Source organism: Triticum dicoccoides, chromosome 6B (genome assembly GCF_002162155.2).
Source record: "Triticum dicoccoides isolate Atlit2015 ecotype Zavitan chromosome 6B, WEW_v2.0, whole genome shotgun sequence".
Taxonomy (NCBI): Eukaryota; Viridiplantae; Streptophyta; class Magnoliopsida; order Poales; family Poaceae; genus Triticum; species Triticum dicoccoides.
In genome coordinates this window covers 149,419,602-149,439,008 of record NC_041391.1, presented here as the reverse complement: position 1 = coordinate 149,439,008, position 19,407 = coordinate 149,419,602, and the positions used below count along the sequence as shown (strand labels likewise).

At 47.0% G+C, this 19,407-nt stretch overlaps 2 protein-coding genes and 1 long non-coding RNA gene across 3 annotated transcripts; 1 reads left to right on the top strand and 2 right to left on the bottom strand.

Moving 5' to 3' along the window:
- Nucleotides 1-5,356: 5,356 nt before the first annotated feature.
- On the bottom strand, nucleotides 5,357-7,382 carry LOC119325874 (PLASMODESMATA CALLOSE-BINDING PROTEIN 4-like). The gene is made up of 4 exons (XM_037599593.1): nucleotides 7,053-7,382; nucleotides 6,666-6,899; nucleotides 6,522-6,555; nucleotides 5,357-5,997 (listed from the first exon to the last, which is right to left on the bottom strand). The coding sequence occupies exons 1-4, from the start codon at nucleotides 7,117-7,119 to the stop codon at nucleotides 5,736-5,738; spliced, it is 597 nt and encodes a 198-aa protein (XP_037455490.1). The 5' UTR covers nucleotides 7,120-7,382; the 3' UTR covers nucleotides 5,357-5,735.
- A 3,216-nt stretch (nucleotides 7,383-10,598) lies between these two features.
- LOC119325257 lies at nucleotides 10,599-13,834 on the top strand. Its single transcript, XR_005157428.1, has 3 exons — nucleotides 10,599-10,802; nucleotides 13,108-13,266; nucleotides 13,583-13,834. It is a non-coding gene; the product is annotated as an uncharacterized LOC119325257 (long non-coding RNA).
- Nucleotides 13,835-16,605: 2,771 nt separating this feature from the next.
- LOC119325256 (probable E3 ubiquitin-protein ligase ARI3) lies at nucleotides 16,606-18,259 on the bottom strand. Its single transcript, XM_037598997.1, has 2 exons — nucleotides 17,688-18,259; nucleotides 16,606-17,604 (listed from the first exon to the last, which is right to left on the bottom strand). The coding sequence occupies exons 1-2, from the start codon at nucleotides 18,257-18,259 to the stop codon at nucleotides 17,535-17,537; spliced, it is 642 nt and encodes a 213-aa protein (XP_037454894.1). The 3' UTR covers nucleotides 16,606-17,534.
- Between the last annotated feature and the right edge of the window lie 1,148 nt (nucleotides 18,260-19,407).

Sequence of the window (19,407 nt, the reverse complement as noted above, 5' to 3'; positions counted from 1 at the left end):
GGGGGGGATAAAGTAAAGATGACCCTCGGGATGTGCGACTCCCAAGGGAAAAAGGGCTAGGTGAGGCAAATGGTAAAACCAAGGTTGGGCCTTGCTGGAGGAGTTTTATTCAAAGCGAACTGTCAAGGGGGTCCCATAAATCACCCGACCGCGTAAGGAACGCAAAATCCGGGAACGTAACACCGGTATGACAGAAACTAGGGCGGCAAGAGTGGAACAAAACACCAGGCAAAAGGCCGAGTCTTCCACCCTTTACCAAGTATATAGATGCATTAATAATATGCAAGATATTGTGATATCCCAACCAAAATCCTGTCCACCATGGAGAAATCTTCAACTTCACCTGCAACTAGCAACGCTATAAGAGGGCTGAGCAAAGCGGTAACATAGCCAAACAACGGTTTGCATAGGAAAGGTGTCAAAGGTTAGAGGCTGACATGGCAATTTAGGATGGCTTGATAAACAGGTAATAGGTAGCGCAGCATAGCGATAGAACGAAGCAACTAGCATAGCAATGATAGTAGTGAGATCCAGGGTAGCGGTCATCTTGCCTGAAATCCCGCAAGGAAGAAGAACGAGTCCATGAAGAAGATGAACGGATGAAGCCACGAAGACGAACCAAGCGTAGACGAACGAATCCTCACGATCGCAACGATACGGGAACTATCGACAAGAAACACACAACAAGGTAAACACACCACACATGGACAAGGCATGATGCACAACAAGCATGATGCATGACAAGGCTACATGAAGCTACTCATGGCAAGAGATGATGCAAACAAGAGTAACACATCAAGGCAAGTTTAAATGAGGCCGGGAACAACATATAACAATTCCGGTAAGTCCTCATATGCAAATTTCTAAATTGGTCCAGATCTGAATAAACCTTATGTTCAAGTTGTTAAACAACAAGTTAAGATGCACAAAGATGATCTACACGAGATTCTAGTCAAGTTACATATAAAGTTCATTTAGTTCGGAGCTACGGCCTAGAAGATATGAGCAAAACAAGTTAAACATGGCATTGGTGCAAAATGCATACAAACATCAAGCAAACACACCAAAACAAGGATGCAACATGATAATATGAAGCTACATGCAAAATCAAACAAGTTTCATATAGAGCACACTCAAAACGGACCAATGGTTCAACACATGCACTCTGTACAAGTTTAAAGGACAAGCTGTCCAAAACAGCTACTAGGCATAATGCAAGCATCAAAACAACAAGCTACAGCATCTCAACATGAAAACAAAAGACATGGACATGATGTACAGGTAAAGCATAACAAAACATGAACACTGAGCTATCTCCAGGAATCACTAGAACATGCTCAAACACACATGGTAAGATTACAAGTAATATCAGGTTGTAATGTTTAGAGCTATCAAACAACATGTTACAGGAACTTATAATGGCAAACAAAGGCATGGCATGAGTCTACTAAATGCATAGATCAAAAGTCCCTTACTGACCATAAGCCAAAAAAGATCAGAAAATATGATGGCACCCACATAAACATAGCAAGTTATATTACAGATTCAAACATGGCAGAAACAGAATTATGAAGGCATGTAGATGAGCTTGTGCAACTCACTACAGAGCAATACATGGCATGGAAAGGCAACTAACAGTAAGAAGGCATATTTATGAAGCTAAGAATGGCAATAGCAAGGTCATAGGGTGCATGGAACACTAGCAACAATCACGATAACAACTGAACTTAATGTTAACAGGCCGACAGCAACATTATGAAGCAACTTTGGAGCAAGATATGAACAATCTACAGCAACCTATAAATGCAACCAGGGGCATGTATGGTTAGAGGATGACATGTAGATCAAAACATATTTAGAGCATATCTCCAGATTATGCATAGAATGATTTGTAGAAGCAGGTTTACATCGCATCACAAAATAACAGATTCAGCCTAGCAAAACAGCAACATCATGTACACTACTTAACAAGCTCGATTCACTCACCACAAGTCATTGCATGACAAGATAAGCATAGCATCATCAAGAAGACATGTTTGTGAAACAAACCAAGTCAAGAACAAGTTCATAGCATGCAAGGATCAACTACAACAACCTTGGCAAAATAGAATAACAAGTAAACAATCTGCTAGGAAATATTTTGAAGCAAAAGTAGAGCACGAAAATGACATTCTAGACTAATCCATAATTACAACCAAGGGCAGGGATGGATAGACAATAACCATATATTCAAAACATCCTTACTGAACTATCTCAAAATATGCATGGATCTCTCTGTAGCATCAAGTTTACATGGCATCAAAATAACAGCAGAACAGGGACTAAAATCAGTAACATCACGATGCCTAGTTTGCATGCTTGTGCTAGTCACCACATTGATCACAAAAATACATGGTAAGCACCTCTGTGAAGAAGACATGGCATAGTTCAAAACACATGTAGACATCAATCTCATAGGATGCACACATCTATCATGGCAAAAATGATAAAAGAGCTCGTTCTGATAACAGACAACAGAAAACATTATGAAGCACTCTTACAACGATGATTCAGATATCAAGATGAGCTCAAATGAGTATGATGCAATGGAATGAAAAGATGTACTCATCGAGACAAACAATTTGACATATTACACGCACGAAACGGAGCTACGGATACACAGATATGATGCGTTGAACATGACATGAAAATTACACAGATTCGGGGACTTAGTGGAATTTCACCTCCGGGAAAAGTCAACCCGGGACGGGACGGTTCCGGGACGGAGCGGATCGGGACGGGGCGCCGTGTTTGGTTGGTTGGTGGTGGTGGATCTGGTCCATCTTCTTCGGATCCGACCGGAGAAGAACTCCGGCGAGCGGTGGGCGGCTCCGGCGAGGTTGGTGGACGGTGGAGGCGACGGGGTCGACGGGCGGAGGAGCAAGGGCGGCGTCGGCCGGGCCGGAACAGAGGCGAGGCAGGGGAGGCGGGGCCGGAAGGCGACCGGCGGGGCGCTGCGCGGCGAGCGGCGCGCCATGGCGGGGCGGCGGCACCGGCACAGCTCCGGCGGAGCATGGGAGGCGGGGCGAGGCCGGCGGCGGCACTCGGAGGCGGAGGAGCGCTCGGCCGCCCGGGCGCGGGAGGCGCGACGACCCGACGACGAGGCGGCGAGGGACCGGGCTGGGAGGTGCGGCGGTGGCGCGGGCCCGCTCGTAGGCGCGCGGCGGCGGCACGGGCCCCGGATGGGCTCGGGCGGGCCGCGGCGCGGAGGGACGGCGGCGGGCCACGCGGCGCCCTCTGGTTGGCCGCGGACGGCGGCGGGGTGACGTGGCAGATCCTGATTGGGCGAAACGACGTGTCCGGCGGACATGTCCGGCGCGGATGGACATGTCCGGCGGCGCGGAGGAGTTTGGCTAGGGTTTGGACTGCGGGAATTTCGGGGGAGGCCACATATTTATAGGTAGAGGGAGCTAGGAGTGTCCAAATGAGGAGCGGTTTTCGCCCACACGATCATGATCGAACGACCGAGAGCATGGAGGGGAGTTTGCTGGGTTTTGGGCCACTTTGGAGGGGTGTTGGGCTGCAAAGAGAAAGGGGGGTTTCGGGCTACGCGGTTAACCGTTGGAGTACCAAACGACCTCCAAATGGCGCGAAACTTGACAGGCGGTCTACCGGTAGTATACCAAGGCCGCTAGGCAAACCTCGGGCCATTCCGAGAAAGTTTAACACCCGCTCACAACGAGAGACAAAAGGGAAACGCCGGATGACATAGGAACGCCGGATGACATAGGAACGCCGGATCGCGAAACGGACAACGGGGAAAATGCTCGGATGCATGAGACAAACACGTATGCAAAATGAAATGCACATGATGACATGATAAAATGCAACACGCAAGCAAATGACATGGCAACAACAGCAAATAACTGGCAGACACCTGGTGCATCGAATCCGGGGCGTTACAATGTCGGCGATGTAATTCAAACTTCCAAACCCGACCTGATGGCCAGGGGCGTAGCTATCGATCTGCTCCAGATGGCCAAGCGAGTTGGCCCGCAGTGCGAAGCCGCTAAATACGAAGATCTGCCTGGAGAGAAAAGTCTTGCCCGAGAATTCATCATTATAGATGATTGAGGGAGCCATCAAGCCTTACGACGACAATGCAGTGGAACTCTCAATGTAAGCACCAATGTCGGTGTCAAAACCGGCGGATCTCGGGTAGGGGGTCCCGAACTGCGCGTCTAAGGCTAATGGTAATAGGAGGCGGGGGGCACGATTTTACCCAGGTTCGGGCCCTCTCTATGGAGGTAATACCCTACTTCCTGCTTGATTGATCTTGATGATACGAGTATTACAAGAGTTGATTTACCACGAGATCGAGGATGCTAACCCTAGAAGCTAGCCTATGATTATGATTGTTGTCCTTGTCCTACGGACTAAACCCTCCGGTTTATATAGACATCGGAGGGGGCTAGGGTTACACAGAGTCGGTTACAGAGAAGAAAATCTACATATCCGAATCGCCAAGCTTGCCTTCCACGCAAAGGAGAGTCCCATCCGGACACGAGACGAAGTCTTCTATCTTGTATCTTCATAGTCCAACAGTCCGGCCAAAGTATATAATCCGGCTGTCCGAGGACCCCTTAATCCAGGACTCCCTCAGTCGTGACGGGAGAGGAGGCACCGTTTAAATAGCGGGCACCGGTCAGGACACGCGCCGTGGTGTATCAATGCGAGCGCCGAGTAGTTTTCCCAATCTCCACACCAGTTTAATGCTTCAGCAGGTGAGCAGACGAGAACCGACATGAATGTGGTACACAACCGTCCAGTCCCGTCCGGTCATGGTTCTCTGGCATTGGGACAGGCACGGAGACAGGGCGGCACTCTCGGCCGGCGTGCTACTATAATGCCGGCTCCAAATAGAGGTCGTGTCCGCTTGTAGGCCGGCATGAATGTGTCGCTGCCGCTTTGGAGCGGTGCAGGCTGGCATGAATACGCGACAACCGCTTCACGTGGGAGAGGGCGCGAGCGTGGGAGTGATTTTCCAGTGGGTCCGGGATGTCCGACGCTTGTGTCACCGCGGTCTAGACCAATGGGGTGAGAAAATGCGACCGGACCGCTCGGTCCGGACAGATGTGGACGGTTTAAGGATCAACGATGAAGATGTACTTGGGTATGAATTATCTTACTGTTGTTTGCCCTCTAGATGGTCACACCACACCACATGGTGGTGGCTAACAAGTTGATGCATGCGGGGAGATGCGAGATTCCATGTTGAGAATATTATGGCACGCACAAGCCACCATCAACACCGAAAAATATGCAAGGAAAGTTGATGGCGACCTATGATTGCACCAACCGATCTTTCTTGGATGAATTAAATCAAACCGCCAGCTAGATTATAGCTCCAGATTCACAAGCAAAAAATGCTTAAAATTAAGAGAAGCCAACAGTATAAAAACAGACAAGGAAGACAAGGGTCCTTGGAGAGGAAAGAGACAGCCATCCTACCGAATCATACACCACCACCAGCCTGTGGGAGGCCATAAATTAAAATTAAACTAGAACCAAAATGACACCCCCCCAGCTAGCCCATGACACTAGGGAACAATAACAATCAACTCTCCAGATCGATGGATTCCATTAGACAAAACCACACTCTCAGCTTGCTTCTAGCAGACCAGAAGAAGACTACTGAAACTAGCTAAGTGCTGTGTTCTGCCATGAGAAAAGACAGACGGACGGAGAGACAGACTTCAGGGGAGCGCCAAGTAGCAGAGGAGGAGGATGGCGATGGAGGCCGCCAGTCTGATCGACGGAAGCAAGCCGGCCGCCGCGGCGGTGCCGTCCATGCTCCCGGTCGTCGGGCTGAACCCGGTGCTGTTGAAGCCGGTGCCCATCCCGGGGCTGAAGGTGCCCCCCGTAGTTGTCCCGGTGCCCGTAGTCGTCGTCCCGGTGCCCGTGGTTGTCCCGGTGCCCGTCGTGGCTGTCCCGGTGCCCGTGGTGGTGCCGGCGGCACTGCGTCAAAGAGAAGAAAAAACATCCACGTCAAAATGCATCATGGCGTCATATGCCTCTGTGTTTCCAAGCTTGCACACCGAACCTAATATGTTAGTCGCACGCTCTGACACTTGAACTGTATTATCATAATAGTCTTTGGAAAGCTGGAGCTTTCCCTAGAGTATATTAGTACAATAATCGCTAATAGCTCTGCCAGTGAAGCTTCCTTTTCGTCTACAGACATGATGCACATGCTGGAAGAACGCCTGTCTGAACTTTTTAGCTCAGATGCGACGATCAACCGTATGGAAAGTTTAATTAGCGCATCTCCCTTTTGTCTAGCTTAGCCATGACAAAACCGCAAGACACCGAAGCCAAACAAAGATGTCTTTTGGCCTTTTCTTGAGCCTTTTGTTCTACTTCAACGTAACGAGCCGTCCGATTCTACAATCAAATTCAGGAAAATGCCGGAAGAAACGGGACGAGCATGTCATCTGATGATATTGTGCGACTTAACGTACGAGAGAGGATGAAGATTGTACCTGGCACTGGAAGGGAACGTGCACCCGGAGAAACCTGAAAGAAGAACAACGGAGGACGAACGTACGTGAGGAAGAATCCATCCAAGGATGTGGAATGGCAATGCGACCGACGAGGCCGCACTGGTGATGGTGAGCAGGACGTACTGGGGTCGGTGGTGGAGAGGGTTGCGGCGCCGGTGAAGTCGCAGGTGGCGCCAGAGGACCTGAACTTCTGGAAGTAGCTGTTGGCGGCCCAGGAGCAGTGCGAGGCGACCTCGTCGGGGCTGTAGCACGCCCCGCTCTGCGCGATGGCCGTGCAGTCCGCGCCCTGTCCGCACGCGTAGTCGATCGCCTTCTGCAGCACCGCCGTGGGCTGGTCCGACCGGCACACGCAGAAATCTGCCACGCACACAAGACGGAAGACGAACAGACATGGATTTTGCTCAGTCGAGCAAACCTCATTGAAGGAGCCAAGGAAGCATCTCTCATGCTCAAAAACAGAGTAATTCAAGTAGGACGCTCAAAGAACAGAGCATTACAGCTATAGCCCACCTGAGGCAACAAGAGCTGGGGACAGGAGGAGCACCGCCACCACCAGAACCAGTGTTGCCTCCATCATCAACGAGCCACACCCAAGATCGCCAAAGAAACAGATCGCGATGCTGGGACAACCACCGGAGAGCTCGGGCAGGCTCTGAGCCGTAAGAATTCTCCAAGCTCTGCTCTGGGTAGCTAGGCAGTCGCGATCCTCCGTCCGGTGCGAGGAAGCCTCTGGGCGTAGTGCAGGAGCGGGCCGGCGCGCGGTTGGGTGAGTGAGGTAGGCCGCAGGCAGCTACCTCGTTTTCTACTTAAGATTAGGAGGAGAGCGTGCGCGCTGCGCACTGTGTGAGAGTGTGACTGATGAACCGGTTGGTGGCGAGGCGAGGCTACAGGACGACGCACGATTCTGCGCCTGCGCCTGCGCCAAAAGCAGTTTGGTGCGTTCGTCGGTTCCATCAGTCCGATCTTTCTTTTCTCCTTCGTTTCCTTCCTTTATTTACGGCTTCTTCAAGTAACATGGGACAGGTCGACGCTGGCGTGGGGATCTGCCCGTTCACCCGTTCTGACAGGGTTTCGATTTTACTAATGCCGCTTGCTCTCGTGGGCGAGGACGGAGGCCTGCATCTTCATCGCTTCAAGTCGGTTTTAAGGAAAGGTCTCCGTCGCTGGTCGCTGCAAGTTTCTCCTCTCCGTTGACAAATATTGGAACCAACTTCTCAAAGTACCGCGGGGAAATTTCTCCATGGTCCTGGATCTCTCCTTTACAGGAAAAGAAAGGTTAACGCAGTGTCGATTGGAGAAAACTGGATATTCGGCACTTTGAGCATCTCACTTTGGAAAATTTCCAACGTCCAGATGGACATTGCAAAATTGCCGCCCAACTCTTTTTTTTTAAAAGGAGGATGACCACCGACCTCTGCATCCTCCTTCTCAAAGTGCTGAGAAGATTGACCAGCTCATGGAAATCGTTTCTTCTCCGAGTCAGTCTTCCGGGTTCCGATCCTCCTTAGGTTCGTCTATTGGAACAGATTACACGAAACACTGTCGTGGAATCATGCCAACTCCTCAGGCGGGGAGGTTCGGGTTTCTCGTCGTGCATATGCAACGACGATATTAGGTGCCAGGTTCTTCAGACCGATTCAAGGATTCAACGGCAACGACTACGGCTCCGGGGCGCTGGTCCGTAGGGCACCTGCACGAAAACTTCCCTGCTGTCATCAACAAGCTCGGCCCGGTTCTGGTATGGGAGTGGCGACAGTGACGCGTCAACGGCTCATTCTGGTCGTTTGATGGTTCATGGACCTTAATGTAATTTTTGTTATATTTGAGGTGTTTTGTACTTTCAGTGGATCTTTATAATATCTGGTCTTTTTGCATAAAATGCTTCGATGTTGGCCCAGTGGCGTCTCTGTGTTACGCTTGCTCGTAGCTCGACCATGCCGACGCAACTCACCCTCATTTGTCCAACGTCGCAGCTCGCAACAAAACGTGTGGGAAGAGTGTTGTAGTGCGGAGGCGACAACGAACAACAACACAATGGCGCGGCAGCGGCAGCGGCACCAGCCGAACCTTTTTTTTTTGGTGGTTACAGGAGGAAGTAGAGGATCTGTTAAAAGCTTAGCTAGCATCAACAGGCTTTGTGATAAGATATGATAGACATAATTTAAGAGTGATGCTCCTATATTTATTTCATATTTTTTGATAACTTTTAAAGCGTTAAAAGTTTTTTAGGGATAAAGCATCAAAAGCTTAGGGCATCTCCAACAGCGACCCGCAAATTGCATCCTGCATTCGTCCACGGACAGGGGTACTAGAGCGCGCACACGGATGCGGGAGGAGGCCATCGAACGCTGCTCGCATACATTTCAATAACTTTTTGATCCAACCAGATAAAATTCGTGCAAACACGATTGATTTCATACAAACTGGATGAAAACATTCACATTTTGGACATTTTAACTAAAAAGGCAAAATTATGTGCACGTACTGTCACGCGGAGCTCCACTCCAGCGACATGGATACACTACACTAGTCTACGGCCAGCCACAACGGATCCCTTTGTCTTTTCCATATCCGGCAACCCGCTCATCGGACTGTTGGGAGCCCCGGAGGTATATTCTTCCCCTGTATCTTCCCTATGTCCGGAGGGGATAGGTACCTACTCCGCTTCTGTGAAGCCGAGGCGAGGATCGATGATGGTCTGCGCTGAACTGGGCAAGTCATGTTCACGCCGGCGACGCGCCGGCAGTGGCCTTCCTGGGACCCAAGCGACGGCGGCCTACCGCGTTCTACTTCTCCTCAATGATGGCAGTGGCGGCGGCGTGGACGCGCTGGCCACCGACTCATCGATCTCCACGTTTTTCTCCATTGACCAATGCGTTCCAACAACGTTGACGGTGGATGGCCATATGTCTGGCCTCATCCATGGTATCCATGATGCCCGTTTCGCCGTGCTCCCCCGCGTGTCTGCCTGGAGCTACTCGCCACTCTTCCGCGAGTTGGCTTGGAGCGACGAGGTTCTTAACCACGCACCGGCTTGGAGCGACAGCTTGCTCCGTCAGGCTAGGGAGGGAGGTAGAGCAGTGAGTTGCCTTGCTCGTATCCAACGAGCTTGGTGGGTCTCCCAGCTGGCTTTTATGCTGGAGAACTAGTCTTCCTGCTCGTCGGATGCCATCAGAAGGATGGATATACTGGTGAAAGATGCATATGGGAGCGACGAAGTGGTGCAATACTTGCCCGACGTCTGGCCTCCTTTAAATAGCGGGTTCACGGGAGGAGCTACTCTGGAGTTATGGTTAACGTCGACCCGCTTGTGAACGGACATATGGCCGGAGTAGTTTTCCCAGCACACGCGCGGGTTTAGTGGAGACGTTTGAATGCAGCGAAGAGGCGTATTTAGCCGGACGTGCAGCAGGCGGCGCCCTCAGCTTGCGCGTCGCTTCAATGGTGGAGGCAGTGGGAGTCCGTGTCTGCTCTGAGCCGACTTCAATGTGGAGCGGCCGTTCTACGATGACATAAATGCAGGTAGCTAGCGCCGGATGGGACTCGCGCGGGCGAGGGAGAATGTTTGGGGTGGGTCAGGATGGTCAGAAGCGGGCGCGGCTGTTGTCTAGACACCTGCAAAGCCCTCACATTTGTCCCTGGTTTACGGGAAAAAGTATGTCTATATCACCTTGCGGACCGATGCAGAACCGCGTTGGATGACGCATCACATTGAACCATGCGGACCGGATGTTTGGGCGCGGTTTGAGGGTTGGCATTGAAAATGTCCTTAGCGAGCCTAACCAAAGTTCAGTAGTAAGATATCAACATTTTTTTCTATAAAGTTCGTCAAACTTAAAGAGGTTTGACCCACGTTTAATCGGGATAAACTCATGCCATCACGAAAGCTGGCCCGTCCGATCACCGTTTGAATTATTCTCCAGCCGTTGATTTGTATATTAGATCTGGTGCCAAGCCAAGGGTTGGACGCAACTCTCGGCCCTCGGGTCACGGACACCAGATCATCCCACGACCGCCTCATCCCGGTCAGCTGTCCCCTCTGCATTTATCCGTCACCTCACGAGCTCATCCACGGCGCCTCTCTCCGTCACCCGCGTCGCCGCAGCCCCCCGCCTCTTCTTTCTTTCTCTCGGTGTCCATCAGCTCCGGTGTTTCCATGATAGATTGGAGGACGGGGAGGAGAAGGAAGGAGCCGCCGTAGTCAGCGCCATGGTGGATGAGGCAGGCAACAGAGGAGGATGGGTATGAATCACAAGAAAGGTAATGTTCAGCAACTTGTCGAGACATACACGATGCGCATGGCCTGCATGCTGCAGGTCCAATCGTTCCTCCTCTACCTCCTTATTTACTTCTGATATCGACTACAGGCATTAGGCAATGCACTCTAAAGTGTTTGGTGAATTGTTTGCTTGCCAAGAAAGTGGTTTTAGATAGATGCACTGCAAAACACGAACGTTATTGGAAGAAAAGGAACACGTACGGGTATTTTGTTTCTCTAATGGACCTAAAAGTATGTGCTTTACCATGAATTTTGTTTTGGTCTTCTGTAATGGTGTCCTAAAAATCCTATTTTCCTTGAAAATTACACTTGTTTTTTAGCAAATTATTTCCTTGAAGCTACTGTTTTTTAAGGTTTGTGTAATTAGACGCGGATTTGTGGAACGTGGTTCCACGTGCATCCCTTATAAATAGTAAATCCAAAAAAACTAGAAAAAGAGAAAAACAATCAGACTTTTTCTGTAATATACATGGTCGATTGTATACTCGCGTATGAAGTTTCACGAAGAAATGACATCCGTGGTATTTTGGGCAAAATGACAGATGGAAGTTTTATTCAAAAGCACTGTTTGACAGGAACAGTATGGTTGGATTATATTTTCTTCACTAAGAAATACACCGGGTGTCCCTCCTGCACCGAACTTCACACATGAGTATGGTCGGGTCGACCAAGTTTGATACCTCAAAATTTCAGATTTTTTTAATAAAAATTCGAGTATTTTTTATTTACTATTTACATAGGTGCATGTGGAACCACGTTCACCTTAGTAATTTCGTTTTGTATTTTTGCTAATTTATTATAGGCAAGGTCTGCAAGAGTTGTCACTTATGTATATGCTCCACGGTAAATTATTTGTTCTGCCTTTTCTACGAATGCAAACTCCGAGTAACCGAGCCATGCGTTTTTTTCCACTTTGGTACAAAAAGTAAGCCCGTGTTAATTTGCACTAAACAGAGTATATAGAAACATTGACTCGGTTTCTAGAGGTATTTTCTGTGCTAAAATGACAATAGGCTCTTCTATCACCTATTTTCATAAACCAATATAATGCATATGCCACACTTCTTCTCGCTGATGTCCATTTTAGATTCCTTCTGTAGTACCTGACATGTTGTCAAACTCATATACGATGCGGCAGCGATGGAACGAGATGATATATTAATAGACTTAGCTCTGCACAGAAGGTGATCTATGTGTGTGAGATGAGAATATGCACATTATGCGTTATCAATCTCTGCATGAGCATAAGAAGATTCTCAAATGATTGTGTGGAGAATACTACAACCTGAACATCTATCTACTAGGAATTGGAAATTCTCCATTGTACTAGCTGAAATATTTTGGTGTACGGTTTCAAATTGAAAATGATTTGAAGTCATTGTAGTGGTGATCTGATTCGGATCTGACAAAAGTTGGAGGTTAGCAATGGACACTCTGTACTTCTATAATAGTGTCTTCCATTTTCCTTTTTCAAGTTTTGCATATCCCTCTAAATGTAAATATGGGCTGCGGTTACCAAACCTTACATTACATCTTCAAAACTTCTTAATTATTTTTACAGACTCAACACATGTACTATTATTAGCTAAGATGCACCAAATGCCATTTTATATGCATATCACGGTTTCAAAGAATTGGTGCCATAGTAGTGTGGTATTTTCAATTAACCACTTTCATATTTATTTAGTTCACGACCATTTCTTATCTTTTGGTGCTAGCAAATGTAGTTCGGATAAAGAGCCTCTATGCAACACGGACGCGGAGTTTCTGCTCCCGGCTCATCTGCACCCACTCTTAGAAAAAAATCAAAACAAATACTAGAAAAATTCAAAAAAAATCCATTTTTTTGTGTGCTAGATAATTTGATGCGTGAGGTCTGCTCCAAATTTCAACTCATTTGGACATCTGAGAAGCTCTCGGAAAAAAAAGACAAATTCAAGGTCTGTAAAAAAGTTTACTGTTCACGCACTGTTCTGACCCAATTGATCTTTTTTGCCGAGAGCTACTCAGATGTCCAAATGAGTTGAAATTTGAAGCCGACCTCACGAATCAAATTATCTACCACACACAAAAAATTTGGATGTTTTTGAATTTCTCTAGTATATGTTTTGATTTTTTTCTGAGCGGGAGCAGATGAGCCTCGGCACCGAGTTGGATTTCCGATTACACTAGTCTATCTTTGTAGATTTTCAACACAATAAGCTATACATTCATGTAGAGACTCGAGTACTGAGGTACATATGACAGATTGTATGTTTACTATAGTTTAAACCATTGTTTTGGCAGGTGGAAGTCAACATTTGTTAGACATGGCGTTTAATTGTGCACAAGAATGAAGTTCAATAGCTTTTCCAGATTTAACAAATCAACAGGTGTTATATCCATGCAAGAGGTACATGCCGATGCATTGGAAGTCTTATGTTTGTGGAAGGAGAAAGCAAGGAGGTATGGTGGAATTCTTCAATTCAAATTGTTTTTTGTCTAGCATGTTGCAAAATCAGTTGGGTGCTTATCATCATTCGGAAACACATATGGCTTCTTAGTGTCGTCTCACAAATATTGTCGATCCAAGGTTCTTGTGGATCATGGCGTTTTAGTATACTTAGGCTTTGATACTAATTTCTAATTTGTAATATGTATCGTGAGCGTGGAGGCCGTCTCATATATCCCAATTCGATTTCAAGGATTTCACGTAACCTTGATACCAAGTAATATTGGTAAAAAATATACCAATAGGTGATGTACTTTTGCATTTTTGTAGGCAACTGAAGATAACGCTTAAAAGAGCAGCCCATGTGGATGCACAGCTTGAATAGTAAATTTAATGGAGATTTGTCATCCAATTGGTAGCTTCCTCTTTGTAGCCATCTTCTTTGCTAGAGCTGCAACTAGTATCCTCTCTGGAGTAGTTATGCTGGTTTGTGAATAAATACCCTCTGTTAGCAATAAAGCAAGGCAATTGCACATATATGTTATGGCATTTATATATAAGAAAATTGTTTTGTTTTTTACATTGCTAAACATATAACTATTTGTTGATTGCCTTCTAATGCATGGCTTAACTGTCCCGTAGTATTTGTTCTCTAGTTGGCCTTTGTGGGGTGTTCGGTTCACCTTGCATACCTTATGTATTGTTCCTTTTAGGCTTCCTCTTTCTTGAATTAAACAATAAACTTTTGTCATGAGGTGATAATTCAAGCTTTGAATGAAAGAATGCCAATTGTCTTTTTGGGTTCAATTAAGTGGACACTTGTAACTAGCTTGCCTATGATACTTTTAACCAAATTTCTTGCAAATCACTAGGCATCTAATCATTTTCTTCCCCTTGGCATTTGTGGGACCAGTGCTATCATCAGTGACACCTTGTGACCTCCTTAACACATCCTTTGAATCCTCCATTTTTTGTCCTTCTTTATTTCTATTTTGAAGTGGTGGCACCACATCAAATGATAGATCCACTCGTGGCCATTGTGATTTCTCTATCATTGGCTCAATCTCTCTCCCATATAACATCCTTGAATCTGCCCACATAGTACACATATGCATAAACTGTTCAAGATCTACTCCCTTTTATGATGACACAAAGGCAAGACATGTTGACATTGCTTGTATGTGTTCTGCCCTTCAAGGCAAAACTACACATCTTATGATTGAGCTTCACAATATGCCTTTCAATAAGTTTTGATATTTTATCAAATCTCTACACTCTAGTTAACAGATTTCACAACTTTCAAGTTCCCCAAACCTCTAGTATTTTCCCTCTTCCCCATAAGTAGGATCGGTCCAAATGGCAGTCTTCCTCCAAGCCTTCTCCTTGTCCTCTAGAGACCCATGATCATCCCTCTAATCGTGTCGGCTAGTTCAGCAATAAGTTCGTAATATCTCTGAACCAGTTGTTGGAAACCCCTCCTATGTTACTAGAGATGAGCTCACACTTAATGTCTGGATTGAAGACACACCTCGCCCACTTGAGAGTATGCACTAACTTAACAAAAGCCATACCCCATTTTATTATCAAATAATTGCTTCCATATGTTCTGTGAACACCTCTCCCATATAAGCCCATGCCACAAGATACACCCTTCCAAACACACGGAACCATTTCACAAAATTCCCCATAACATGGGAAAACATTCCCTTTATTCAGCATTGGGAAATACATTCTCCACCGCATTCTCTAAGCCTTTGGAAGTAGAGTTGGATTTTTGTAGCTGAGGGTAATTGATGGCCACAATTGGATGTATCCACTTGCCTATTGTTTATAGCTTCTGATACTGAACACAATCGAACTTGGTTTATGGATCAACTTAAAAATGCTTGCAAAGGCTTATAGAATGCAATGAAGAATATATTTTATAATGTTGAACAAGGGGAATGTTTTTTCACCTTATGAATAATTTTGCAAAGAGGTCCTGGGGTTTCAGAAGGACGTTTTCTGCCGCAATGGCTTATATGAAAGACGTGTTCACGTAACTTATGGACACAACTATTGGAGAATCAAATGAGGTATGACTTTGATTAAGTCGATATCACTCTCAAATCGATAAGGTATGTCTTCATTCCGGGAATCAAGTGTGACTACATCACTAATAATATATCGAGAGTTTTCTACAACTTGAGCAGAGACTTTGAGGACTTGCATGTTGCTGAACTAGCTCACAAAAATGCCTTGAACAGTTTTGTGCATTAGTACTACTTTGTGGATAATTTCAAGGCTCTTATGGGAGATAGATTGAGCCAGCGATAGAAAAAATCATAGTGGTCATGGTTGGAGCTTCCATTTGTTGTGGTGACAATACTTAAGACTAGAAATAAAAGAAGATAAAGAAAAATGAGGATTAAAGGATTGCCTTGAAGGTGGCCACATGAAGAAAGGTTCCAAGAATGGTAGCACTACTCCCACAAATGCAAGGTGAAGAAAATGATTAGAGGCCTAGTGACTTGCAAGAAATGTGGCACAAAGGGTCATAGGCAAGCTAGTTACAAGTGCTCACTTAGAACCAAGAGAAGGCAATTGTCATTTTTTTCGTTCAAAGCTTAAATTATCACCTCATGCCAAAAAATAAAGCTTGTTTTCTTTAATTTTAAGAATAGAAAACCTATAAAGAGCAATACAAAAGCTATGATAGGTGAATCTAGCAACCCGCAAAAGCTAGGTAGAGAACAAATACTACACGACAATCCGGGCGTATTCGCTAGAAGGTAAACAACAAATAGTTACATGTTCGACAATGTAAAAAAATGAGAAACAAAATACTTATATAAATTTGATAGCATGTATATGTGCATCCTCCTTGCTTTCTTTCTCGGAGAAGTATTTCATCACAAACTATAACTAGTCTAGAGAGGATACCCACTGCAGCTTTAGCAAAGAAGACGACTCCAAAGAGGAGGCTACAAATATCACTTATGCAAGATGTGAACTCACATGTAGTTTTATCTCGTGAGTTCTGAACTCATTGCAATATTATGATGAATCATGCATCAAGTGTCAACATGTCTCTACCTTGCCATTGTACTAATTTTTTGAGGTATACATGCTTCATGCTTGAAGTGTTTCAGTTAATCACAAACCTCACATGAGCTATGCCAAGATCTGACATTATTCTATAATTTATTTGCTATCTCTTGCCACTCACTTCAAGTCTCCAATCATATTACTGCAAGTTTGCAAGGCTTAAGCAAGCAAAAGAAGAAGCTCATCAAGCATGTGATGGCAAAGTTTATTATCTATTTATTTGGATTGTGTGATCATTAATGACTTTTGCTACTTGTAGGCGTAATTCCATTTCAACTTTACTGAATAAGCTGCTGCAAGTTCAACAAAACAGATTTCATCAAGCAACAAAAAGATAACCAACTGATCCCCAAATCCTCCTCGTTTGCTCTGGTTCAAGCGAACGAGGTTCTCGCTCTTATCCACGGTTGTCTCATGCATGATTCCACCGGGTCAATCTAGCTATGTAGGATACATGATTGGTGGTGAGCAAAGAGAGAGGGGGGAGGGGGGGTGCATCACCGACCAGACGAATGAGAGAAGGGAGAGAAAGGTAGGGACCATGACAGATCGACGCATATGCTACATATTGTGCTTCCTCGAGCGGCGAAGTGTGGAGCAACACAATACAACGCGCGAAGAGGCACCGGCAGCCAACCACCAGAGTAAGAGGATGGACCATGTACTATCATTAAAATATGTGTATCCCATATATCTCACTTGATTTAATCTTTTATCAGAAAGTAGGTGCACCGTTTCAAGAAACTAGATTATACCTTGCACGTTGGTACATGAATTGGTTGCAATATTCAAGAAAATTTGATTGTATGAAACATGAACACTTGGATTAATAATATGAGAACTGATATTGAAAATACATACGGTTTGTTGCATTTGATTATTGTATAGGTTAGTAGAGCTGACATAATTAGTTATATCATCTGATAAGCTACAACATTATAACGCATTCAGCAAACAATCACTGTGACACATAGCAACGACTAATAAATCCGTAAATTGGCTAAAATATGGATCATTTCATTTACTCGATCATGGCCAAATAAGACCACCTCTTACTAGCTTGGTGTTATCATCCTCAATCAAAATATCATCCTCAACCAATTCCGCAAACTGGCCACTAAATATCACGACAACATGATAATCATCCTTCCATGCATCTGAGCATTGATATAATCTCAGGATATACATATATGGCCTAATTGGTGCAGCCGGAACAAGACGTAGCCCACTGCGAGCCACACCCGTAGCAGAACTGGTAGCCACACCTGCCAATTAATTTTACCACCATCGATCAATTTGGATGCAACAATAATCATCTTAATAGAATTTCACAAGAAGATTTAATTACCTGCATGTGATGTGCAAGCAGCCGTCTGTCTTCTCCACGAAGAACTGGCACCTGGAGCACCGCCTCCACCTCCTCCCCGCGGCCATCTCCATCAGCATCGCGTCCTCCCTGGCCGTGTCCCGGTGCCTGTACGCAGCGCAGTCGGCGCCGGCGTGCCACGGCACGCGGCACTGGGCGCAGAACAGCCGCCTGCACACCTGGCACTCGGACTGCGTCACGGTGTCGCCGTCGCCGCCGTCCTCGTCGGCCACCATCATCTCGGAGCAGTCCGGGAACGGGCAGTAGGTCCGCCGCGCGCCGGCGAACATGGACTCGCATAGTGCGGCGCACCACCGCTCGAACAGGTCGCGCGGGAGCGCGGCGCGGCAGAGCTCCGGGTCGAGCTTTCCGGCGCACGCCGCGTCGAGGCACCCCACGGCGCCGGCGCGGCCGGACTCGAGCTTCGCGCGGACGTGGCCCGTCAGGCACGCCCCGCAGAAGGCGTGCGCGCAGGCGCTCCCGCCGCGGTGGGCCTCCGAGGGCGCCATGGGCTCCATGCAGATGCTGCATGGCCGCTGCGCGGCGTTCGCCATGGCCGCGAGCTGTTGAGGGAAGGAAAGGAAGGCTGGGAGTTTTGGAATGACAGGGGTCACCGGACAGGAGTGGATCTGCTGGTTTTGGGGGTTTAGAGTGGGATTTTAAGGGCCTTTCCGTTGTTTCCCAAGAAGTCTCGGTTAATTAACGCTACGGATGGGACGACGATGCCTCGGTACTGATCGTGGTGATGATTCAAGAAGATCTTTTAAGACTGATTTGACCAGATTTTGACTTTGCCATGCAAATGGAAAGTGAAGGCTTCGTTTTCCCTCGCTACCCGTTCGGCCGGGCGTTCTCCCCTCCCCCGCATCAGGTCCGATTTCCGCGGCACGTCCAACAAACTCGACTGCATGCGCCTTTGCATCCCCGCAGACGAGACGAGATAGTATAGTAAAGTAGTACTAGCCGCCTCTCCGGCCGTGATCTCCGTCCTTGGTGACTGCTCTGTCGGCGACGCCGTAACTTTGGAGTTTGGACCCGGCTGGGGCACGATCAGAGCACCCCTTCAGCTGCGCGCATTTCGGCGACACCGCGACGAAGAAGCAGGCCGATCAGATGGAGGCCAAGAGCAGGCGTTTCGAGGACATGGCCAACAAGATGCGGATGGAGGCCGCGCGCAGGGAAGAAGAGGCAGAGGACAGGGAGTACTTCACCGGTCTCATCCAAGCCTTCACAAAGGAGATGCCGAGCGCACATATCGTCAAGTACCATGGTTCAACTCTATCTAGGAACCAAACTCCAGCATCCATTGCTTGCATTGCCATCTACAGTAACATGCTTCTTCCTTTGTTCGTCAGTGCTGGAATCTTACTTAATTATGTTGTTTCACTTGTTGGATCGACGAAAGATCTCTTGGAGAAACTATGGGGATGGGACAGACTGCTATCCATCGGGGATTCCGCCTTGTCGTGGTCCGACTACAGTGCCTACCTCGAGGAGTATCGCCGTCGGAATGTCGATGCTGTTAGCAGCATAGCTGCTCTAGCTCAGACTGTAAGCAAAATAAACCTCCTGCCACCAATTATACATATCCTGCTTCTGTTTCATTTTTATGGTTTTTCAAGCAGTGTCTCATCAGTGAGGAGCAGCTTGTGTCCGAGTGGAAGACCCAGATGAAATCTCAAAAGGATGTTATCCTGCCGAT